The 25,240-nt window shown below is 28.6% G+C and overlaps 4 protein-coding genes across 5 annotated transcripts; 2 read left to right on the forward strand and 2 right to left on the reverse strand.

The window, feature by feature from the left end:
- The first annotated feature begins 915 nt into the window (after nt 1–915).
- LOC122500092 (glucose dehydrogenase [FAD, quinone]-like) lies at nt 916–8,063 on the forward strand. The gene is made up of 7 exons (XM_043608817.1): nt 916–977; nt 1,642–1,898; nt 1,997–2,098; nt 2,221–2,379; nt 2,462–2,614; nt 2,716–3,923; nt 7,687–8,063. Exons 2-7 carry the CDS (start codon nt 1,788–1,790, stop codon nt 7,691–7,693), a joined length of 1,740 nt encoding a protein of 579 aa, XP_043464752.1. The 5' UTR covers nt 916–977; nt 1,642–1,787; the 3' UTR covers nt 7,694–8,063.
- On the forward strand, nt 4,215–8,063 carry LOC122500091 (glucose dehydrogenase [FAD, quinone]-like). Its single transcript, XM_043608816.1, has 6 exons — nt 4,215–4,300; nt 5,569–5,700; nt 5,796–5,897; nt 5,983–6,141; nt 6,226–6,378; nt 6,479–8,063. Exons 2-6 carry the CDS (start codon nt 5,590–5,592, stop codon nt 7,691–7,693), a joined length of 1,740 nt encoding a protein of 579 aa, XP_043464751.1. The 5' UTR covers nt 4,215–4,300; nt 5,569–5,589; the 3' UTR covers nt 7,694–8,063.
- Nucleotides 8,064–8,167: 104 nt separating this feature from the next.
- On the reverse strand, nt 8,168–9,978 carry LOC122500093 (odorant receptor 43a-like). 2 transcript variants are annotated; one of them, XM_043608820.1, is made up of 5 exons: nt 9,468–9,978; nt 8,987–9,361; nt 8,689–8,893; nt 8,430–8,585; nt 8,168–8,296 (listed from the first exon to the last, which is right to left on the reverse strand). In XM_043608820.1, the coding sequence occupies exons 1-5, from the start codon at nt 9,851–9,853 to the stop codon at nt 8,255–8,257; spliced, it is 1,164 nt and encodes a 387-aa protein (XP_043464755.1). In that variant the 5' UTR covers nt 9,854–9,978; the 3' UTR covers nt 8,168–8,254. The 2 variants fall into 2 exon arrangements, with proteins under 2 accessions (XP_043464755.1, XP_043464754.1); XM_043608819.1 differs by having other exon boundaries at nt 8,173–8,585.
- An 876-nt stretch (nt 9,979–10,854) lies between these two features.
- LOC122500095 (fanconi-associated nuclease 1-like) lies at nt 10,855–15,904 on the reverse strand. Its single transcript, XM_043608822.1, has 9 exons — nt 15,679–15,904; nt 13,578–14,358; nt 12,985–13,393; nt 12,755–12,895; nt 12,140–12,577; nt 11,651–12,059; nt 11,392–11,514; nt 11,144–11,255; nt 10,855–11,058 (listed from the first exon to the last, which is right to left on the reverse strand). Exons 1-9 carry the CDS (start codon nt 15,751–15,753, stop codon nt 11,030–11,032), a joined length of 2,517 nt encoding a protein of 838 aa, XP_043464757.1. The 5' UTR covers nt 15,754–15,904; the 3' UTR covers nt 10,855–11,029.
- Nucleotides 15,905–25,240: the final 9,336 nt, after the last annotated feature.

Raw genomic sequence — 25,240 nt, forward strand, 5'->3', positions numbered from 1 at the left:
AAGGAAGAATTCTTTATTAAACTTAGAGGATTTTCTGATAAGGAGACCTCTCACTGTAAAAAGAAAGGTACGAATTTATTACCACTTTTGGTACTAAATCATAATTTGTTTTAATTTTAATACCGAAATCAACTCTAATTTAGAACCTTTTTTCTACAATGTGCTTCACCAATGTGGTGACTAGGGTGATTGGTGACCTGGGTAAGATTCTGGACCGGCCAACTACTTTGGAGATCCGCGATCTGAATTGTCTTACAGAACTAGCAGAAGTTCAGCTTACATATAAAGTACATCAACTAGAAAAGTACATAAATTAATAAATACAACTTAGGAAATATTGCAAGAAGAATTAATTTTGAAATAAATACAAAAGTTAAATTAAAAGCTTTAAGAATTCTAATTTTCAAAGAGCTTATCTAATTTCGAACTATCGAAATTTTGTGGAGAGACAAGGTAGTACGAGCAGTGTAACAAGTCAAGCAGGTTGCATTTCTGCGTCTTTAGTAATTGCGATTGACATTGCTAGCTGTAATAAAGATCGATATGAATACATTAAGCTGTGTGAGGATATATATATATATATTTGTCATTACTAAACTTATGCACATACTAACTAAAAAAACGCTCCTGTAGTTTCTCATTCTATTGTCAGTAGATAATTAACAACAATGGTAATCGTTTACAATTCTTTTTTTTTATGTTCCTATTTTGTGAAATATCCTCTCAACATGCAATAGCTTTATTTTTACAAATAATGAAAAGAAGTCATAAGAAAACCATTTTTATTTTTGCTTTTTTATGGTTACACTTTATTATTTTTTATTCTTTGTGAAAAATTTTAAAATAATTTATGTATATTTTTATTTCCATACGTTTAAATATTATATGATATATAGTAATACTTTAAATAGAGTAATACAGAAAATTTTTTCTCTCTTACAACCAGAGGTGCGTTGAAAGTTACCCAACAGAAATTGGTAAGAGAAATTTATAATTTTACATATTATATTAAAATAAAATAAATTATTTAGTTGCACTACGGAGATTTTATCAAAATATTGCAGCATCTGTTTTTATAAATTTTTCGTTCAAATCGATACTTTGATCATAGAATACAAAGTATTTTTCTGTATTTTAATTTTTGTTGAAGAAATACTTTGAAGGAAATTAAATTTTATAATAAAAAAGAAAAAACAATTTTTAATAAACATTACTGGTGAATATCTATTGACAATTAAAATTGACAAAGAACACGTTCGCTATGTAGCGCGTGTTATTATTGCTAGTAGATAAGGTAAGAGGCGAATAAAATTCTAAAGATTATTTATTCAAATAATTTTACTATTGTATTGTATAATCAGAATCTTATTTGTTGAAATAAAAGAGAAATAATAAAAAAATAAATTTTTAATTACGAGGTGTGAGAGCTAATAGTTTTTATAAATTATAAATGCGTTCGTATTGTTGAAAATAAAACTGAATGCTTGTTATCACTGAAAGGAGTCAAGGTTTTTCGATACTAACAATAATACAATGTTATTGTATTTATCTTATATTTCAAATTTTATTTTTAAAATTAAATAGTCATTTTCTTATAATTTTCCTTGTGTAACAATAGCAATAATGTCATTTAATTCGCAGAGGGAAGTTTGCCACTGTCATTTATTGTCCATGTTTAAAATTAAATGAAAAGGACGTCGTAGACTTATATTTAGACTAAAAAAAATACAGTTAGTATTAATTAATTGATTTTCCCAATTATTCAGAATTAAAATTAAAAGTTAGAAATGTTATTTCCAATTTCTGGTGAGACATGTTCAGGAAGTTTATGTACTTGTTTGTACACGCTGATGCTCTCATACCTTTTTAATTACTCACCTGACCAGAAATTTAATTTGGTAAGTACAATTTCAAAGTAGATCACGAATTTGTGTCAATTGATAAATAATAATTAACCTAGGGAAATAAAGTTGAAAATTTGGATTATTTTTGAAAGCAAGAAATACCGGAAACAGAGGAGTATGACTTTATTGTCGTTGGAGCTGGGTCAGCAGGATGTGTAGTAGCAAATAGACTCTCAGAAGTTAACGATTGGAAGGTAATGTAGTAAAAAGAACTATAAATGTTTATTAAAAGTATTTAATTATTTCTTTATTGAAAGTAAATAGCAATTTATTTTAACTAGCAGTTTAGGAAGAAAAATTAATTTTTGCATAATAGGTACTTTTATTAGAAGTTGGAAAAGAGGAACCATTAATTGCAAATATACCTGGATTAGTTAAATCCTTAACGTTCACAGAATTCGATTGGGCATATAAAACACAACCCGAAGAAAGTTTGATTGGAAAAAATAAAATAATTACATGGTATTTAGGAAAAGTATGTACTGAAAATACTGAATAATTAATGATCAAATAAGTAAGCAAAGAATTTAATTTAAAAAAATAATTCAAAAATATAGGTAATGGGTGGTAGCAGTGCAATGAATGGCATGTACTACGTTAGAGGAAATCGGGAAGATTTTGACAATTGGGAGAAAATGGGCAATCCAGGATGGAGTTATAAAGATGTTTTACCATATTTCCTAAAGTCGGAAAATAATTTAGACCGTGAGGTAAATTTTTATAACAAATTTAATTCCTTAATTCAAAACCAAGCCTTCATTTTCTTAAATCCATTATAAACTATTTTTTAAAATAACTTTTTCCCTTAAAGCTTGTGGAGAATAATCCCAAATATCATGGAACAGGCGGATATTTGTCAGTTCAAAAATTTCCATATGTAACAGAAGAGGGAAAAATTTTGCTCAATGCTTACCAAGAACAAGGTCATAATTTAACGGATCCAAATGCTGTTAAACAATTAGGAGTGACATTATCACAATTAACAGCTGGCAATAATTCTCGATCAAGTACAAATATAGCATTCATTCGTTCAATTAGAGGTATCCGAAAAAATTTATTCGTCAAAAGTCAATCACTAGTTACAAAGATAATAATCGATGCAAAAACAAAAAAAACCATTGGTGTTGAATACACATCTCTAAAAACTAATGTAACTAAAAAAATTCTGGCCAGAAAGGAAGTTATCATATCCGGTGGGGTTGTAAACTCACCGCAATTATTAATGGTCTCTGGAGTTGGGCCAAGTGAAGAACTTAAGAAACATAAAATTAAAGTCATAAAAGATCTTCCAGTTGGTAGAAACCTACATGATCATGTGTCAGCTCAAGGTCTATCGGCTAAGAGAGAAAATTTTAAAACAACACCACAGACCTGCGAGAAAAATATAGAAAATTTGTTGTACTATTTTACAGAACGAGAAGGACCATTCACTGGAAGGGTGGAATTTATGTTTCTTTGTTTTAGCAAAACTGTATTTGAAAAGAGAGACATTCCAGACATACTCTTCACTATGGATACATTAAATGAAACTGAAATTGCTATTAAACCAGTATTATTGTCACCTAAAAGTAAAGGATATCTAGCACTTAATAAATCAGATCCTGTTAGGGGTGCACCTTTAATATATCCTGGTTATTTCACCAAAAAAGAGGACGTTGATCGGATAATAGATGGTATCAGGCTCACTATTGACATTCTCAATTCAACAGTTATGAGAAATAATAATTTCATCTTCGACGAAAAACCTTTGGACTCATGTAAATCCTTTGAATTCAATACCTATAATTACTGGGTGTGCTTTCTGGAAAAGAAATTTTATTCCGATCTTCATCCAGTGGGGACTTGTAAAATGGGAAAAGAAGATTCTCAGGCTGTTGTTGACTCAAGATTAAAGGTTCACGGTATACAAGGATTAAGAGTAATTGATGCTTCAATAATGCCTGTTGTGCCTTTGGGAAACACAAATGCACCTACAATTATGATCGCCGAGAAAGGAAGTGATATGATAAAAGAGGATTGGTTGTAGAATTATTAATTCATCGATTCGACCAGAAACGCATTCGACGCACTTTTTAAAATTTTTAATAAGTATACTATGATTAACTTTATCGAAAGCCTTACTAAAATCAACGATTGCATCCGCATATAATGCGATATATGGTAATCGCTTATATTTCTTTTTATGTATTTTGTAAATTATCTCTCAATACGCATAGCTTTATTTTACTATTAATAAAAAGAAGTAATAAGAGAAACATTTTTATTGCAAAATTTTTATTTTTTCATGATATTTATTTAATATATGATATGATAGTAATTCTTTAAATAGAGCAACACAGGAAATTTTATTCTCTATTACAACCAGAGGTGCGTTGAAAGTTACACAACAGAAATTGGTAAGTGAAATTTATAAATTTATAATTTATAATTTTACTTAAAGGTCTAAAATAAGCCTATACGCAATGAGGTGAATCTTAAAATAATAAAATAATACTATCCAAAATATTAATAATATTTGAAAGAGAATTAGCAAAGTTTTTAAATTTCTTGAACCTTGAGGGGAAGATTTTTTGTTAGAATAGCTCGTTTACCATAGTTTTAGGTATAGTTGCTTAGTAAGTCGCGTTTCGCACCAAATTTATTTTCAAAGTTTTCTTTGAAATGTTAAGATTTCTAATATAATTCTAAGATACAATAAATATTTAGAATAAATTCTATAAATTTAAAAAATTTATTGTCTGACCTACACAGGATCCTATAGGAAAATATATGAACTCCTGAAGGTTTAAAGAAATCCATATAACAGCCTCTATAGAATGATTTTCTGTTGACAGAAATATAAGAAATGAAAAATTATAAATAAAATAAAATTTGTTATATTCTTGTCAACAGTACTCACCTGATTTCATATTCTCATATATATATATATATATATAAATATTGTGTTGATACATTTTACAACATTGCATATGATTCTTTCCTAAAAAATAATCTTAACCTTCAGATTATTTGAAAGTCGTTGAATAATTAAATTTACGATTCTCTACTAGAAAACAATTTTTTATGATATATTATATTTTAAAATACGTGTGCAAATAAATATGATTATAGATTTTTTACATGTATTTTTTTAAGCTTTTAAATACGAACAAAAGATATGATAACGGACAATAATCTACTCACATAATATTTTGAACAAACGAAATTTAAAATAAAGTTTATAAAATTATATTTATTAATGTTTTATAATATAAAAATGACAATAAAATATAGATAAGTGTTAAGTCGAAGTAACCCAAATATTATATTATCCCTACGTTTTCCGATTTAATTTTAATTAATAATAATAAAAATTGGGACGGGTTTGTAAATTACTTATAGTTATTTCTATTGTTAAAGTTGTTATTACAATTTATTCTATCTCGATTCTATTATTAAAGTTGCTACAATTTACTATTAATAACTTGTTACTACAATTATGTTATTATTTGTTACAATTTACTATTAACTTGTTATTATAATTCTGTTATTATTTGTTACAATTTATTATTAATTTGGTATTACAATTACCAATTTTTAAAATTAAATGAAAAGGATTAAAGGCTTAAATTTAATAATATAATTGTACAATAGTATTAATTAATTGATTTTCCCAATTATTCAGAATTAAAATTAAAAGTTAGAAATGTTATTTCCAATTTCTGGTGAGACATGTTCAGGAAGTTTATGTACTTGTTTGTACACGCTCATGCTCTCATACCTTTTGAATTACTCACCTGACAAGAAATTTAATTTGGTACGTACAATTTCAAAGTAGTATCATGAATTTGAGTCAATTGATAAATAATAATTTAGGGAAATAAATTTGAAAATTTGAATCATTTTTGAAAGCAAGAAATACCGGAAGTAGAGGAGTATGACTTTATTGTTGTTGGAGCTGGCTCCGCAGGATGTGTAGTAGCAAATAGACTCTCAGAAGTTAACGATTGGAAGGTTAGTAAAAAACTGTACATATTTATTAAATAATGATTTAGTTTAACTAGCAGTGTAGGAAGAATAAATAAATTTTGCATAATAGGTACTTTTATTAGAGGTTGGAAAAGAGGAACCATTGATTGCAAATATACCTGGTTTTCTTAAATACTTAGGGTTAACAGAATTCGATTGGGAATATAAAACACAACCCGAAAGTAGTTTAATTGGAGAGAATAAAGAAATTACATGGCACTTTGGAAAAGTACGTAATCAGAAAATACCGAATAATTAATAATCAAAAAAGTAAGCAGAGAATTTAATTTATAAAAATAATTCAAAAATATAGGTAATGGGTGGTAGCAGTGCAATGAATGGCATGTACTACGTTAGAGGAAATCGGGAAGATTTTGACAATTGGGAGAAAATGGGCAATCCAGGATGGAGTTATAAAGATGTTTTACCATATTTCCTAAAGTCGGAAAATAATTTAGATCCTGAGGTAAATTTTTATTACCAAACAAATTTAATTCCTTAATTCAAAACCCAGTTTTCATTTTCTTCATTCTTGTACTTTTTTGAGAATCAGTTTTTCCTTTAAGGTTGTGAAGAATAATCCCAATTATCATGGAACAGGTGGATATTTGTCAGTACAAACATTTCCATATTTAACAGAAGAGGGAAAAATTCTTCTCAATGCTTACCAAGAACAAGGTCATAATTTAACGGATCCAAATGCTGTTAAACAATTAGGAGTGACATTATCACAATTAACAGCCGGCAATAATTTTCGATCAAGTACAAATATAGCATTCATTCGTTCAATTAGAGGTATCCGAAAAAATTTATTCGTCAAAAGTCAATCACTAGTTACAAAGATAATAATCGATGCAAAAACAAAAAAAACCATTGGTGTTGAATACACATCTCTAAAAACTAATGTAACTAAAACAATTCTGGTCAGAAAGGAAGTTATCATATCCGGTGGGGTTGTAAACTCACCCCAATTGTTAATGGTCTCTGGAGTTGGACCAAGTGAAGAACTTAAGAAACATAGTATTGAAGTTATAAAAGATCTTCCAGTTGGTAAAAACCTACATGATCATGTGTCAGCTCCAGGGCTATCGGCTAAGAAAGAAAATAATGAAACAACACCAAAGACCTGCGAGAAAAATATGGAAAATTTGTTTCACTATTTAACAGAACGGGAAGGACCATTGGCTGGAAGTGTCGAATTCATGTTTCTTTGCTTCAGCAAAACTGTATTTGAAAAAAAAGATGTTCCAGACATACTCATTACTATGGATGCATTAAATGAAAACGAAATTGCTATTAAACCGGCATTATTGTCAATTAAAAGTAGAGGATATCTTGCTCTTAATGAAAAAGATCCTGTTAGGGGTGCACCTTTAATATATCCTGGTTATTTAACCGAAAAAGAGGACGTTGATCGGCTAATAGATGGTATCAGGCTCACTATTGACATTCTCAATTCAACAGTTATGAGAAAAAATAAATTTATCTTCGACAAAAAACCTTTGGACTCATGTCAATCCCTTGAATTCAATACTTATGATTACTGGTTGTGCTTTTTGAAAAATAAATTTACTACCGATTTTCATCCCGTGGGAACTTGTAAAATGGGAAAAGAAGATTCTCAAGGTGTTGTTGACTCAAGATTAAAGGTTCACGGTATACAAGGATTAAGAGTAATTGATGCTTCAGTAATGCCTGTTGTGCCTTTGGGAAACACAAATGCACCTACAATTATGATCGCCGAGAAAGGAAGTGATATGATAAAAGAGGATTGGTTGTAGAATTATGATTCATCAATTCGACCAGAATTAGAATATTTAGGACTGCAACTATCTTTATATTATATTATTAATTTTCATTCTTGTGAAGGGTTCCTTAATGAGTCCTCTATTATTTTTACTATTTATATTTGATAAATTTGCAATTAATTTTTTAAATTTCTTGTTATTGCGAATATTCGTATTGTTATACTTATCGTGTAATTAATGATTTAGATGATTATTATTTTGCTGCATTACTTATTTTCAATTATTTACTTTAATAATTATCATGTCACTTATGGCTTTGTAAATTTACTTTATTATGTAAATCTTAAAGGGTTTTAATAGTAAACCGTTTATATGTCATGAATAAATAAAAATTTTAAAAACACTGTAGTTGCATGTGATACTTTTTTTAAATTTATTATATATAAATACATTAAAAACTTTCTGCACAATTTCGAAGAATTTTTCTGTTACTCTCATTACAAAATTACCGCCTTAGTCACATGAAGAATAATTTATAATTCTTTTCTTTTTTACTAATAATTTATTTCTATTTACTACGTTCGTTCTATGGAATTATTTTAATACATTATAAGCAGTATACGCTGATTTCATAATCTGAAATTTAAATGGTTTATAATTATTTCCTAATAGTGGATGTTTTAGAACTATCCGAATGATTGTATTCACTGCGTCAAAGTATTAAATAAAAAAAGTAAAAGGAAATATAAAAATTCATAATTGTACAGACTTTCATAAATGTTTCAATGGACATGATGATGATTGATGAGGCAGTCAGTTTAATGGGTTTCGTACTTCGTATCATAATAATAATTAAACTTTTTTGTGTATTAACTGTTAATGCCTCCCAGTCCAAGGTATAGATGGCAGAACCAATTTCTGAGCTCTGGAATAGAGATAAAAATTTCTGAGCTCTGGTTCCTTTTGCAAAAGTAACCTAAGAAGCTAAACCTATCTTGTTAGGGGATCAGGTGCAATATTTCAAATACCTTTTCCGTCATTTTATCCCCATAGAAACAGTATATAAAAATTTGTAGGATGTAACTCCCAACAGATGCTATCATTATCCAAAACATTCGATTAGTTGGACTCACACTTGCCATATTGTAAATAATAGCACACATGTTCACCATGGATGCGAAAAATTGTGTAAATATTATCAGACCAAATTGTTTATTTATATTTTCTCCCAATCTGTGAAAACAATATGGAAGTACTCCTAAAATCATCAAAAGCTTTTGATGATTAGGAGTACTTCCATTACATCAAAAATTGCTCTCAACTTACGAATAAATGTACAGATGACTTTTAATACAATGCTTAACGATTCCCTCTTCATGAGAGTATTTAACAGGTTTGTACTTGTTATTTTCCACCAATTTAGGAAGCAAACTCAACCGATACTTTATTATTTCCAATTGACCACAAATCTGCTGCATTACAGTCAAAGCTAAACTTTCCATTCCAACCGAAATGTAAAGTATCATTATCAGACACATTGCTTGATATAAATATATTAAAATATAAACAAATTTCACTTCAAGAGTAAATGGTAGCCAAAGTTCGTGCGGTAGGGCCCTTCGTTTATCTGACGTTAATGGTACCAATAACATTGTTATCGGAGTAATATGTACAAAAATTAAGAACCGAATAGTACTTCTCCTGAAATAAAAAAAAAATATTCATAAATTTAATTTCATCTTCCACAGAAACATTGATAAATTTATTTAAACGAAAAATAAAATTCTCTAATAAGACTATACAAGACCTTCCAATCTCAGAACATTTGTTAATAATATCAGCCTCATAATTATCACGCGAACGACACATATCAGAAAGAAGCATTGTATTGGATTTAATAAATACTTCTCGCCTAATAACGAGCATTGATAATTTCATTAAAACATTGAAATAAGTAGAAAAATAAAATACACTCTGCGTGAAACTTTTAACATCCTCATGAATTTGAAACATATAAATAAATAGCAAAAAAGTTGATAAAAAATACAACGTCAGTGTAAAAATTGAGTAGAAATAATAAATTCTCAACTTCCATTGTGAATGACACTGGAGTGGTTTCCAAATTCCACAAATTTGAAATAAAGTATATGAAATTTGTCCTATGTAAATTTCCCGCTTCTTTGAATCATACATTCTACAAAAAACCAAATACTTTTCTGTCCACTTAAACCAGAACTTTGTGCAAAACTTTTTTCTATGTTGTTCGAACGATCCTCGTCCTTAGACTGTTAGACACTTTTCAAAATAGATTTCTGCCACCCCCCTGATCTTAAAAAGACTTATAAATAATTCCATAACCATTTATCAGTCAATAAAAAAGCAGGTATATTAATTATTTTTTTTTATTAAAAATAAAGAGTTTTTTTCTCCTATAAATTCTACTATGTTATTTCGAATTGATTTCTGCAGAGAAAAATATTTTGTTCTGTATCTCAAAATGTTGTAAAAGAGGTAATTTTCTTTTCTTTTCGTTGCATAATAAATCATATCAAGTCTTATAAAACGAAGAAAAACAATTTAATTCTTTTAGTTCTTTTCTGTAATAATAAAATATAGGGATGCAAAAATTATTTTCTTTTATTTTTTTTCTCTATAAATATCTTCAGAAAGTTATGTAAAAAGAAATTTGTATGCAATGTATAATTTGATGTCATCAAATATTTAAAATGTCATGTGGAGAAAAAAGTACGTATTATTATTTTTCTGACTATTGTAATAAATCGTTTCTGTAAACGTTCAACATTTTTTTTTTTAGAAAAATAGCAAATAACTTTTAGCTGATTCATGAAGAGTATGGTTCTCTATTTGTGCAACGTGAATAAAATTTGGTTCAAACGAACGATTTCGTAAAGTTTTTTTTAAATATTAAATTTAAGGGACGAAACCATATTAGGAGGGTAATTTTCTGAATCAAATTATAAGTTTTACAATAATTAATTTTAATTATTGCAATTTTTACATCCAATAGCTTAGGAACACTTTCTATTATTTTCTTATTTCTTTGGTTCAATTTAAATAAGGAATATTGAAAAAGAGGTTGGCTATTTTATAGGATTGGTTTAAGATAAAGAAAATGGAGAGATAATTGGAATTAGGAATAGGAGTAACAGTGTTTTATTAATTTTATAACTTATTTATTGAACATAGAACTTTATTTCAAAACGGTAAAGTTGGAGTATTTTTAAAAAAATATAATGAATTGTGGAACGAAAAACATTCAAACAAAACGAAAAATACATTCGAATAAAAAAGACAATTTCATGCAAAAAATACAAGTCAATTCTTTAAATAGTAATTTTTAATTTAGATTTAATAAGCACTTCCACTTTTCTTCTTGTCTGGAAAGAAATAAGAATTTTCATTAATCGCAAATTGAACTTAAAAACTTTAATGTATTTTCTTGTTCATGTTTTTAGGACATACCTTTCACAATACAGACTTCTGCTCTCAGTCCAATTTGCTGCAAGTACTGCAACCATAATTTCTGCTTACAACTTAGGGAATCGCCAGGTCCCTTTACTTCCACAATTTTGCACTACGAAGAAAAATTAAGGAAAGGAATTTTAAATTTTAATTATCAAGAAATCAAATATTTTTGATTTGGGAGCATAAGATTCAAAAACATTTACCAAATAGAAACTAAAAAAATACTAAAAATAGTAAAGTTAAACCTCATTTGATAATGGATTCCACACGAACAAATCGGGAAATCCAGATCTCCAGAGAAGAAAATTAGTCGCTAGTTTCTCGCAGATTCCGGCGATGCCAGTTGCTCCAAGGCACATTGCCACTTCCTATTGAAGAATTAATTTTCAGGATCAACTTTTTATTTTCTAAATATTTTTGAAAGAAGCAAAAATAAACTTTTATTGCCTTCCTTCTTTTCTTTAAGAAAAAGAAAGAATGAGGAAAGAAGAAAGGGAAACAAACCTTAACATGTTGTTCAGTCTCGAAAAGATTAGTAGAAATCATAGTTTGAAAATTCTGATATTTAATGTACTCATCGCTGAATAATTCACCGAATGTCTCATTATCAAGTCCTCTAATAAATCGAATTTTATCCTCAATTTGTTCTTTTCTGTTATCGAAAAATTTCGAAGTAAATAAATCCAATGGCGTCTCTTGATATGAACAGACAAAAGCTCCAGGAACTGAAATTGTGTACAACTCATTCCAGAATAAAATATTGAACAAACTCAAAGGCAAAGAACCCTCGCAATGAAATCCGCGTATAAATCCATTTTCATGATAATGCCTAAGAGCAATGTTCTCAACTTTCGTGAATGCTTTATCTTCACCTATATCGACTTTCCAAGTACTTTTCGAACCAGTAACATTCCTAAAATAAAATTAAAATTATTCCACATTTCTTTAAAAAGTACATTAAAATAAATTTAGGTTTAGATTTGAAAAATATACCCTTGCACCATATGAGCTTCGATTTCATTAACAACGTCAAATTCACAGGGAAGTCTTTCTTCAACGGTTTCTAAAATATGGCAAATTAATTTTTTCGTCTCCTTCGTAATTCCCGTTTTTCTTCGTGATAATTTTTTGGCCCTTTCGAGCAATTCCTTAACGTCGACTTCAGTCAAATTTTCCAATGTTAGAGCATGTAAAGTTAAAGTGGCACATGTTTGTAAATCCTTTCTGTGATGCATTTCAATTAGCGTAAGTTCCTTGTACCAACGTCCGAGGTACGATTTCCCATATTTATTCTGATCAATCAGGGCCCTTAAATACTTAACAGCAAATTCTATCGTCTCAGGAGTTTTCTTAAAGGCGTCAATGCTCTTCGATAGAACTTTTGTCCAAACACTGAGTGGTGAGTATTTCTTCACATGCGATGGAAGAGTACTAATAATTTAAAAATTTTATTAAGTAAGGCAGCAAAAGTTTTGAGAAAGGTTTAATTAGAATTCTTTAAAATTATAGTAGACTGATTAGTCTACTATAATTTTAAAGAATTCTAATTTTGCTATTAAATCTATTACCAGTTTACTATAAATAAATCTAATATTGGATAACTTGTACCTATTTTCTTCTTCTGATCCGTTTTCTAAATGAGGAAGCAGACGATTAAAAGCTTCGTGTCCAATTTCTCTCACTGAGTTCCAGTCTTTATTTTCTGTGGATTCGATTAATGCCTTTAAAGCGTTCAGCGCCTCAACATACCTATTAAACGAACATTTAGTTTAAATTTTTGAACATTTTTCGTAAAAGCGAAAGAAACCCAAAAAACCTAATTTGAAATTTATACTAACCTTAGAAGTTGTTCTCTATTTTTAAAAATAGGATAGCGTTCTTTCGGTGTTGTTGGATACATAACTTCGCCAATTTTAATCTTCGTCAGCAAAAAGAACAAATCCGAAATACTTTCCGCTGGATCTTGACATGGATACAATAGAACTAATATTCTATCAAATATACAAACTGCTTTTTTCGATAACTTCGTGCATGCACCTAAAGCTTCATTAATTACTGATCTTAGCATCAAACTTGGACATTTTGCTCCAATGAACCATGATTTTCGATTATTTTTCAAAAGTAGTAATTTCTCCATCATAGTAGCCTTTGATCCACGATGATCTACTTTCATTTTTACACACAGCGCACGAATTTCGTCTACTTTTAGCATTTTTAAAAGATTCTCCACATCTTCATCGTCGGTCTCTAAGAAAAACGTTTCTACCATTAAGGAGCGTATAGAATTATCAATTTCTGGGTAATCTGATCAAATTTCTGAACTTGAGATTGGAAACAAGATTAGAACTTTGAAAAATCGAATTCTAATTGTCCTAGGGAAGCTATTCATACAAAAAGTTTTAAGATATTAAAATATAAATTAAAAACTTACTCGATTCACAAAGACCGTTATTGACCAATTCCTTCATATACGGATTCAAATCCTTGTCAATTTCCGGATACTGGAGAACATTATTTCGATACCAAGTTCGTTTCCTCTTGAGCAATCGAGCTAATAGCATTTGTGCTTTCGCCGACATACTCAGACAGGAAAATACAAGATCCACTTCCTGCTCGTCAAAATATCCACAATTTATAACACTTGAGAAAACATCAGTAACAATTGAAAATAAATGATCCGCATGAGTTTCCCTAGGGAAAATAACATCCTTCACCTCATATTTATCATCAATGTCAGTCTTCAAACTGTTATATTGAACATTATAAGTTCTCGAGTCGTAGATTCTTTCCAAATCAAAATCATTCGGACCAATGCCTCCCTGTTTTACTAGATTCAAATTTTCAACTACATTTCTCGTCAATTCTGGAATTTCCGTATCGTTAAAGAGTTTTCGTGGACTAATTTTTCCCGCCTGTCTTGAATTCCCCGAGGAACGTGGTGACTTTTTTGGTGTAAACGAACCGATTCGAAGACTTTCACTACTTTCTGAACGTGTGAATGAATTTGATTTTTGTGGTGAATTCTGATTGGACTGAGAATTTCTTCCTAATGGCGAAGGATAAATTTTTACAAGTTTTGTTGGTGATTCGACTTTTGGAATTTTACGCACATTCTCGTTAGTTAGTGACGCTTTGCGTTTTAACTCTGCAGACATTTTTATAGACTTATTTTGAGAATTGGTATTTTTTTGATTGGAAACCAATTTTTTTTGCTGAAAACAATTCATATGGTTTAGAAAAGAAAAATTATTAATAAAATGAACATCTAGAAAATTAATACATTTATTGTTCTCTATTTCAGAAGTAAATTCTCAGTACCAGAGACTGGCAAGAAATTTTTTTAATTGCATATTGTGACGTCATCGTAACATATTTTCAATAAACAATAATAATATGCATAATTAATAAAAATAATAAATAAATAAACATTGATATCATAGTTAAATAAATAAATTAACATTGATAAACATGGACATTATAATGACACACATTTATAATAACACACCATAGAAATTTTAAAAAAATACTTAAATAAATTAAAACTCTGCGTGTGAAGTCAAAATTAAAACTGAACTCCAAAGAACTATCGATTCTGTACATCAATTGTTAAATAAAGACAAAAACAAATAAGAAACAAAGAGTAGGCAAATGAGCAATCAACATTATTAATTAATGGAAATAATTCAAAATCATTTCGTGTGAACTATCAAAATTATCCAAATCAGTTACTTTATTTAAACTATTACTTCCCTCTTTTTTTTATAAAAAAACATTTCTGAGAAAAGTCTTTTACTAAAGGTACACTCTCACCTCACTGCCTGCCTGCCTGCACAGGCAGGCGCCATAAGAGTGAGAGAGAAAAAACATTTAATTTGAATTTTCTTACTCTCTTACTCCTATGTGTTACCATGTCAACCTGCAGGCAGGCAGGCAGGCAGTAGGAGCTGTGCTAGCGCCTTTAGAGTAGGTTCAATATCTAGCACTTCAAATTCATCCCATTTTATAAAATGTGGAATAGAATCATTTTTGAAATTTGTTAAGTGATTACTAATAACATTATGATATTTTACATTTAAATCAATATTACTCTTATGTTCCATTAGTGCAAATATGTAACGGTCTTTTTGTTTGTCCTATATAAGATTTCCCACAATTACATTTAAATTTATACACACAGTTGCATTGATTTTTTTGTATATTAATTGCATATTATTTTTATATTTTGTTGTATATTATTTATATTTTGTTGTATATTATTTTATATTTTTTGTATATTATTTTATATTTTTATAGACTCCCTGAAGAGGAAATCATTTAGATTTCGAAACGTTGGAGTGAACTAATTTTTAAAAACTATTTGTTCGAATGTTTTCGTCTTATTCTCCTTAACAATAATTACTATTTCTCGGACGTAATAGCTGAGTCAACACAAGTGTTCTTACAACAATGGATTTCCGAAAATGCATGGCTTAGTGTAAAATAGTTTTTTAAAATGAGAGTCTTTGGAAAAAGTAAGAAAAATTTACACTTACCTTTCCTTTGGAATCAGCACTTTTACTTCCTTTCAGTGTAGGGAAGAAGAAGTCTATTTTTGATTGCTGCAACATTGTTAATAGCAAACAAAAATATCTTCTTCTTCTTCCTAAATGACTACTGGTGCTTTAAGAACAAAAAAAACACAAAAATATATGTAAATAAATAACATTTGCACCGGTGATGTTTACATGTCAATCACAACATTAACAATCATTGAGTGTGTAGTATAATAGAAGGGATGGGAGTTCGTTTTGGTGCCGTGAAGCTAGCGACCCGCCATCCGCCACACGCCTGACAAATTCATTGGCGTCGCAACCGAATAATTCGAAATGATCAATTCTTCATTCTTTCTTTTTCGCAATAATTTCATTCACTATAGAGTTAAATAAAAATATTCTACGAACAAAATTTAACATATAAATCAATTGTTAATAAACAACTGATTTTGTTGTTTCCTGTTGTTCATTAGATGACTATTTACGAGAATTTACTTTCGTTAAAATAATTTTGGCAAAATAACTAGTCAAAATTCTCCATCCGCCAATTAGCAGACAATCGAATTTTTGAGATTTGAGAATCTAAGGGCTTTAAAAAATTATTTGTTAATAAACAATTGGTTTTGTTGTTTCCTGTTGTTCACTAGATGACTATTTACGAGAAATTTAATTTTTTAAATAATTTTTGCAAAATAACTAGTCAAAATTCTCCATCCGCCAATTAGCAGACAATCGATTTTTCGAGCTTTGAGAAGCTAAGGGCTTTAAAAAATTTATTTGTTAATAAACAATTGGTTTTGTTGTTTCCTGTTGTTCATTAGATGACTATTTACGAGAATTTTAAATTTTTAAATAATTTTGGCAAAATAACTAGTCAAAATTCTCCATTCGCCAATTAGCAGACAATCGATTTTTCGAGCTTTGAGAAGCTAAGGGCTTTAAAAAATTTATTTGCTAAGAAACAATTGGTTTTGTTGTTTCCTGTTGTTCATTAGTTGACTATTTATGAGAATTTACTTTAGTAAAATAATTTTGGCAAAATAACTAGTCAAAATTCTCCATCCGCCAATTAGCAGACAATCGATTTTTCGAGCTTTGAGAAGCTAAGAGCTTTAAAAATTTTTTTGTTAATAAACAATTGGTTTTGTTGTTTCCTGTTGTTTATTAGATGACTATTTACGAGAATTTTAAATTTTTAAATAATTTTGGCAAAATTACTAGTCAAAATTCTCCATCCGCCAATTAGCAGACAATCGAATTTTTGAGTTTTGAGAAGCTAAGGGCTTTAAAATTTATTTGTTAATAAACAATTGGTTTTGTTGTTTCCTGTTGTTCATTACATGACTATTTACGAGAATTTACTTTAGTAAAATAATTTTGGCAAAGTAACTAGTCAAAATTCTTCATCCGCCAATTAGCAGACAATCGAATTTTCGAGTTTTAAAAAGCTAAGGGCTTTAAAAAATTTATTTGTTAATAAACAATTGGTTTTGTTGTTTCCTGTTGTTCATTAGATGACTACTTACGAGAATTTACTTTAGTAAAATAATTTTGGCAAAGTAACTAGTCAAAATTCTTCATCCGCCAATTAGCAGACAATCGAATTTTCGAGTTTTAAAAAGCTAAGGGCTTTAAAAAATTTATTTGTTAATAAACAATTGGTTTTGTTGTTTCCTGTTGTTCATAATATAACTATTTACGAGAAATTTAATTTTTTAAATAATTTTGGCAAAATTACTAGTCAAAATTCTCCATCCGCCAATTAGCAGACAATCAAATTTTTGAGTTTTGAGAAGCTAAGGGCTTTAAAAAATTATTTGTTAATAAACAATTGGTTTTGTTGATTCCTGCTGTTCATTAGATGACTATTTACGAGAATTTTAATTTTTTAAATAATTTTGGCAAAAATACTAGTCAAAATTCTCCATCCGCCAATTAGCAGACAATCGAATTTTTGAGTTTTGAGAAGCTAAGGGCTTTAAAAAATTATTTGTTAATAAACAATTAGTTTTCTTGTTTCTTGTTGTTTATTAGATGACTATTTACGAGAATTTACTTTAGTAAAATAATTTTGGCAAAATTACTAGTCAAAATTCTCCATCCGCCAATTAGCAGACAATCGATTTTTCGAGTTTTGAGAAGCTAAGGGCTTTAAAAAATTATTTGTTAATAAACAATTGGTTTTGTTGTTTTCTGTTGTTTATTAGATGACTATTTACGAGAATTTACTTTAGTAAAATAATTTTGGCAAAATTACTAGTCAAAATTCTCCATCCGCCAATTAGCAGACAATCGATTTTTCGAGTTTTGAGAAGCTAAGGGCTTTAAAAAATTAATTGTTAATAAACAATTGGTTTTGTTGTTTCCTGTTGTTCATTAGATGACTATTTACGAGAATTTTAATTTTTTAAATAATTTTGGCAAAATTACTAGTCAAAATTCTCCATTCGCCAATTAGCAGACAATCGATTTTTCGAGCTTTGAGAAGCTAAGGGCTTTAAAAAATTTATTTGTTAATAAACAATTGGTTTTGTTGTTTCCTGTTGTTCATTAGATGACTATTTACGGGAAATTTAATTTTTTAAATAATTTTGGCAAAATTACTAGTCAAAATTCTTTATCCGCCAATTAGCAGACAATCGAATTTTCGAGTTTTGAGAAGCTAAGGGCTTTAAAAAATTATTTGTTAATAAACAATTGGTTTTTTTGTTTTCTGTTGTTCATTAGATGACTATTTACGAGAAATTTAATTTTTTAAATAATTTTGGCAAAATTACTAGTCAAAATTCTCCATCCGCCAATTAGCAGACAATCGAATTTTTGAGTTTTGAGAAGCTAAGGGCTTTAAAAAATTATTTGTTAATAAACAATTGGTTTTGTTGTTTCCTGTTGTTCATTAGATGACTATTAATGAGAATTTGCTTTAGTAAAATAATTTTGGCAAAATTACTAGTCGAAATTCTCCATCCGCCAATTAGCAGACAATCGATTTTTCGAGCTTTGAGAAGCTAAGGGCTTTAAAAAATTTATTTGTTAATAAACAATTGGTTTTGTTGTTTCCTGTTGTTCATTAGATGACTATTAATGAGAATTTACTTTAGTAGAATAATTTTGGCAAAATAACTAGTCAAAATTCTCCATCCGCCAATTAGCAGACAATCGAATTTTTGAGTTTTGAGAAGCTAAGGGCTTTAAAAAATTATTTGTTAATAAACAATTGGTTTTGTTTTTTTCTGTTGTTCATTAGATGACTATTTTCGAGAATTTACTTTAGTAAAATAATTTTGGCAAAATTACTAGTCAAAATTCTACATCCGCCAATTAGCAGACAATCGAATTTTCGAGTTTTAAAAAGCTAAGAGCATTAAAAAATTTATTTGTTAATTAACAATTGGTTTTGTTGTTTCCTGTTGTTCATTAGATGACTATTTACGAGAAATTTAATTTTTTAAATAATTTTGGCAAAATTACTAGTCAAAATTCTCCATCCGCCAATTAGCAGACAATTGATTTTTCGAGCTTTGAGAAGCTAAGGGCTTTAAAAAATTTATTTGCTAAGAAACAATTGGTTTTGTTGTTTCCTGTTGTTCATTAGTTGACTATTTATGAGAATTTACTTTAGTAAAATAATTTTGGCAAAATAACTAGTCAAAATTCTCCATCCGCCAATTAGCAGACAATCGATTTTTCGAGCTTTGAGAAGCTAAGAGCTTTAAAAATTTTTTTGTTAATAAACAATTGGTTTTGTTGTTTCCTGTTGTTTATTAGATGACTATTTACGAGAATTTTAAATTTTTAAATAATTTTGGCAAAATTACTAGTCAAAATTCTCCATCCGCCAATTAGCAGACAATCGAATTTTTGAGTTTTGAGAAGCTAAGGGCTTTAAAAAATTATTTGTTAATAAACAATTGGTTTTGTTGTTTTCTGTTGTTCATTAGATGACTATTTACGAGAATTTACTTTAGTAAAATAATTTTGGAAAAATAACTAGCCAAAATTCTCCATCCGCCAATTAGCAGACAATCGAATTTTCGAGTTTTGAAAAGCTAAGGGCTTTAAAAAATTTATTTGTTAATAAACAATTGGTTTTTTTGTTTTCTGTTGTTCATTAGATGACTATTTACGAGAAATTTAATTTTTTAAATAATTTTGGCAAAATTACTAGTCAAAATTCTCCATCCGCCAATTAGCAGACAATCGAATTTTTGAGTTTTGAGAAGCTAAGGGCTTTAAAAAATTATTTGTTAATAAACAATTGGTTTTGTTGTTTTCTGTTGTTTATTAGATGACTATTTACGAGAATTTACTTTAGTAAAATAATTTTGGCAAAATTACTAGTCAAAATTCTCCATCCGCCAATTAGCAGACAATCGATTTTTCGAGTTTTGAGAAGCTAAGGGCTTTAAAAAATTATTTGTTAATAAACAATTGGTTTTGTTGTTTTCTGTTGTTTATTAGATGACTATTTACGAGAATTTACTTTAGTAAAATAATTTTGGCAAAATTACTAGTCAAAATTCTCCATCCGCCAATTAGCAGACAATCGAATTTTTGAGTTTTGAGAAGCTAAGGGCTTTAAAAAATTATTTGTTGATAAACAATTGGTTTTGTTGTTTCCTGTTGTTCATTAGATGACTATTTACGAGAATTTACTTTAGTAAAATAATTTTGGCAAAGTAACTAGTCAAAATTCTTCATCCGCCAATTAGCAGACAATCGAATTTTCGAGTTTTAAAAAGCTAAGGGCTTTAAAAAATTTATTTGTTAATAAACCATTGGTTTTGTTGTTTCCTGTTGTTCATTAGATGACTACTTACGAGAAATTTAATTTTTTAAATAATTTTGGCAAAAAAACTAGTCAAAATTCTCCATCTGCCAACTAGCAGACAATCGAATTTTCGAGTTTTGAGAAGCTAAGGGCTTTAAAAAATTATTTGTTAATAAACAATTGGTTCTTTTGTTTTCTGTTGTTCATTAGATGACTATTTACGAGAAGTTTAATTTTTTAAATAATTTTGGCAAAATTACTAGTCAAAATTCTCCATCCGCCAATAAGCAGACAATCGAATTTTTGAGTTTTGAGAAGCTAAGGGCTTTAAAAAATTATTTGTTAATAAACAATTGGTTTTGTTGTTTCCTGTTGTTTATTAGATGACTATTTACGAGAATTTTAATTTTTTAAATAATTTTGGCAAAAATACTAGTCAAAATTTTCCATCCGCCAATTAGCAGACAATCGATTTTTCGAGCTTTGAGAAGCTAAGGGCTTTAAAAAATTTATTTGTTAATAAACAATTGGTTTTGTTGTTTCCTGTTGTTCATAAGATAACTATTTACGAGAAATTTAATTTTTTAAATAATTTTGGCAAAATAACTAGTCAAAATTCTCCATCCGCCAATTAGCAGACAATCGATTTTTCGAGCTTTGAGAAGCTAAGGGCTTTAAAAAATTTATTTGTTAATAAACAATTGGTTTTGTTGTTTCCTGTTGTTCATTAGATGACTATTAATGAGAATTTACTTTAGTAAAATCATTTTGGCAAAGTAACTAGTCAAAATTCTCCATCCGCCAATTAGCAGACAATCGATTTTTCGAGCTTTGAGAAGCTAAGGGCTTTAAAAAATTTATTTGTTAATAAACAATTGGTTTTGTTGTTTCCTGTTGTTCATTAGATGACTATTTACAGGAAATTTAATTTTTTAAATAATTTTGGCAAAATTACTAGTCAAAATTCTCCATCCGCCAATTAGCAGACAATCGAATTTTTGAGTTTTGAGAAGCTAAGGGCTTTAAAAAATTATTTGTTAATAAACAATTGGTTTTGTTGTTTCCTGTTGTTCATTAGATGACTATTTACGAGAATTTACTTTAGTAAAATAATTTTGGCAAACTAACTAGTCAAAATTTTTCATCCGCCAATTAGCAGACAATCGAATTTTCGAGTTTTAAAAAGCTAAGGGCTTTAAAAAATTTATTTGTTAATAAACCATTGGTTTTGTTGTTTTCTGTTGTTCATTAGATGACTACTTACGAGAAATTTAATTTTTTAAATAATTTTGGCAAAAAAACTAGTCAAAATTCTCCATCTGCCAATTAGCAGACAATCGAATTTTCGAGTTTTGAGAAGCTAAGGGCTTTAAAAAATTATTTGTTAATAAACAATTGGTTTTGTTGTTTCCTGTTGTTCATTAGATGACTATTTATGAGAATTTACTTTAGTAAAATAATTTTGGCAAAGTAACTAGTCAAAATTCTCCATCCGCCAATTAGCAGACAATCGAATTTTTGAGTTTTGAGAAGCTAAGGGCTTTAAAAAATTTATTTGTTAATAAACAATTGGTTTTGTTGTTTCCTGTTGTTCATTAGATGACTATTTACGAGAAATTTAATTTTTTAAATATTTTTGGCAAAAATACTAGTCAAAATTCTCCATCCGCCAATTAGCAGACAATCGATTTTTCGAGCTTTGAGAAGCTAAGGGCTTTAAAAAATTTATTTGTTAATAAACAATTGGTTTTGTTGTTTCCTGTTGTTCATTAGATGACTATTTACGAGAAATTTAATTTTTTAAATAATTTTGGCAAAATTACTAGTCAAAATTCTCCATCCGCCAATTAGCAGACAATCGAATTTTTGAGTTTTGAGAAGCTAAGGGCTTTAAAAAATTATTTGTTAATAAACAATTGGTTTTGTTGTTTCCTGTTGTTTATTAGATGACTATTTACGAGATTTTACTTTAGTAAAATAATTTTGGCAAAATAACTAGTCAAAATTCTCCATCCGCCAATTAGCAGACAATCGATTTTTCGAGTTTTGAGAAGCTAAGGGCTTTAAAAAATTTATTTGTTTATAAACAATTGGTTTTGTTGTTTCCTGTTGTTTATTAGTTGACTATTTATGAGAATTTACTTTAGTAAAATAATTTTGGCAAAATAACTAGTCAAAATTCTCCATCCGCCAATTAGCAGACAATAGATATTTCGAGTTTTGAGAAGCTAAGGGCTTTAAAAAATTTATTTGTTAATAAACAATTAGTTTTGTTGTTTGCTGTTGTTCATTAGATAACTATTTACGAGAAATTTAATTTTTAAATAATTTTGGCAAAATTACTAGTCAAAATTCTCCATCCGCCAATTAGCAGACAATCGAATTTTCGAGTTTTGAGAAGCTAAGGGCTTTAAAAAATTTATTTGTTAATAAACAATTGGTTTTGTTGTTTCCTGTTGTTCATTAGATGACTATTTACGAGAATTTTAATTTTTTAAATAATTTTGGCAAAAATACTAGTCAAAATTCTCCATCCGCCAATTAGCAGACAATCGATTTTTCGAGCTTTGAGAAGCTAAGGGCTTTAAAAAATTTATTTGTTAATAAACAATTGGTTTTGTTGTTTCCTGTTGTTCATTAGATAACTATTTACGAGAATTTTAAATTTTTAAATAATTTTGGCAAAATTACTAGTCAAAATTCTCCATCCGCCAATTAGCAGACAATCGAATTTTTGAGTTTTGAGAAGCTAAGGGCTTTAAAAAATTATTTGTTAATAAACAATTGGTTTTGTTGTTTCCTGTTGTTCATTAGATGACTATTTACGAGAATTTACTTTAGTAAAATAATTTTGGCAAAATTACTAGTCGAAATTCTCCATCCGCCAATTAGCAGACAATCGATTTTTCGAGCTTTGAGAAGCTAAGGGCTTTAAAAAATTTATTTGTTAATAAACAATTGGTTTTGTTGTTTCCTGTTGTTCATTAGATGACTATTAATGAGAATTTACTTTAGTAAAATCATTTTGGCAAAGTAACTAGTCAAAATTCTCCATCCGCCAATTAGCAGACAATCGATTTTTCGAGCTTTGAGAAGCTAAGGGCTTTAAAAAATTTATTTGTTAATAAACAATTGGTTTTGTTGTTTCCTGTTGTTTATTAGTTGACTAATTATGATAATTTACTTTAGTAAAATAATTTTGGCAAAGTAACTAGTCAAAATTCTCCATCCGCCAATTAGCAGACAATCGATTTTTCGAGTTTTGAGAAGCTAAGGGCTTTAAAAAATTTATTTGTTTATAAACAATTGGTTTTGTTGTTTCCTGTTGTTTATTAGTTGACTATTTATGAGAATTTACTTTAGTAAAATAATTTTGGCAAAATAACTAGTCAAAATTCTCCATCCGCCAATTAGCAGACAATAGAATTTTCGAATTTTGAGAAGCTAAGGGCTTTAAAAAATTTATTTGTTAATAAACAATTAGTTTTGTTGTTTGCTGTTGTTCATTAGATAACTATTTACGAGAAATTTAATTTTTTAAATAATTTTGGCAAAATTACTAGTCAAAATTCTCCATCCGCCAATTAGCAGACAATCAAATTTTTGAGTTTTGAGAAGCTAAGGGCTTTAAAAAATTATTTGTTAATAAACAATTGGTTTTGTTGATTCCTGCTGTTTATTAGATGACTATTTACGAGAATTTTAATTTTTTAAATAATTTTGGCAAAAATACTAGTCAAAATTCTCCATCCGCCAATTAGCAGACAATCGATTTTTCAAGTTTTGAGAAGCTATGGGCTTTAAAAAATTTATTTGTTAACCACTTCACTGGCGGGGCGTTCCAAATGGCGTTCCACGCGCCGAGGCCCAGACTGGCAAAAACACCGAAATGGCGTTCCTAATAAAACTTTATTTTTAAAGAGTGTACACTACTTTTAACTTATACAAAGCAATATTTCTATAGTTTAGACATCAGGGAACAAGATTATCACAATGAAAATTTCAGTTTTTGGGATTTTCAATGTGTTTTCATACGTTGAAATAGTCCATTTTTACCACTTTTCACCAAATGGCGTTCCACTTTTTTTTAATTTTTACACAGTAAAACTAATATTTTTTATTTAAAAAATATATTTACATACAAAACATTATAATATAATAATGTAATAAGTAAAAAATAAATATAAATAATTAATAAATAAAATTTAATAATTATTAATAATAACAAAAGTGGAACGCCATTTGTTAAAAAGTGTTAAAAATCGACTATTTCAACGTTCGAAGAAACATTGAAAATCTCAAAAACTGAAATTTTCATTGTGATAATCTTGTTCCCTGATGTCTAAACTATAGAAATATTGCTTTGTAGTAGTAAAAAGTAGTGTACACTCTTTAAAAATAAAGTTTTATTAGGAACGCCATTTCGGTGTTTTTGCCAGTCTGGGCCTCGGCGCGTGGAACGCCATTTGGAACGCCCCGCCAGTGAAGTGGTTAATAAACAATTGGTTTTGTTGTTTCCTGTTGTTCATTAGTTGACTATTTATGAGAATTTACTTTAGTAAAATAATTTTGGCAAAATAACTAGTCAAAATTCTCCATCCGCCAATTAGCAGACAATCGATTTTTCGAGTTTTGAGAAGCTAAGGGCTTTAAAAAATTTATTTGTTAATAAACAGTTGATTTATATGTTAAATAATTATGTTCGTAGAATATTTTTATTGAACTCTATAGTGAATGAAATTATTGCGAAAAAGAAAGAATGAGGAATAGATCATTTCGAATTATTCTGTG

This window comes from Leptopilina heterotoma, unplaced genomic scaffold (assembly GCF_015476425.1).
Source record: "Leptopilina heterotoma isolate Lh14 unplaced genomic scaffold, ASM1547642v1 Lhet_181, whole genome shotgun sequence".
Classification (NCBI taxonomy): Eukaryota; Metazoa; Arthropoda; class Insecta; order Hymenoptera; family Figitidae; genus Leptopilina; species Leptopilina heterotoma.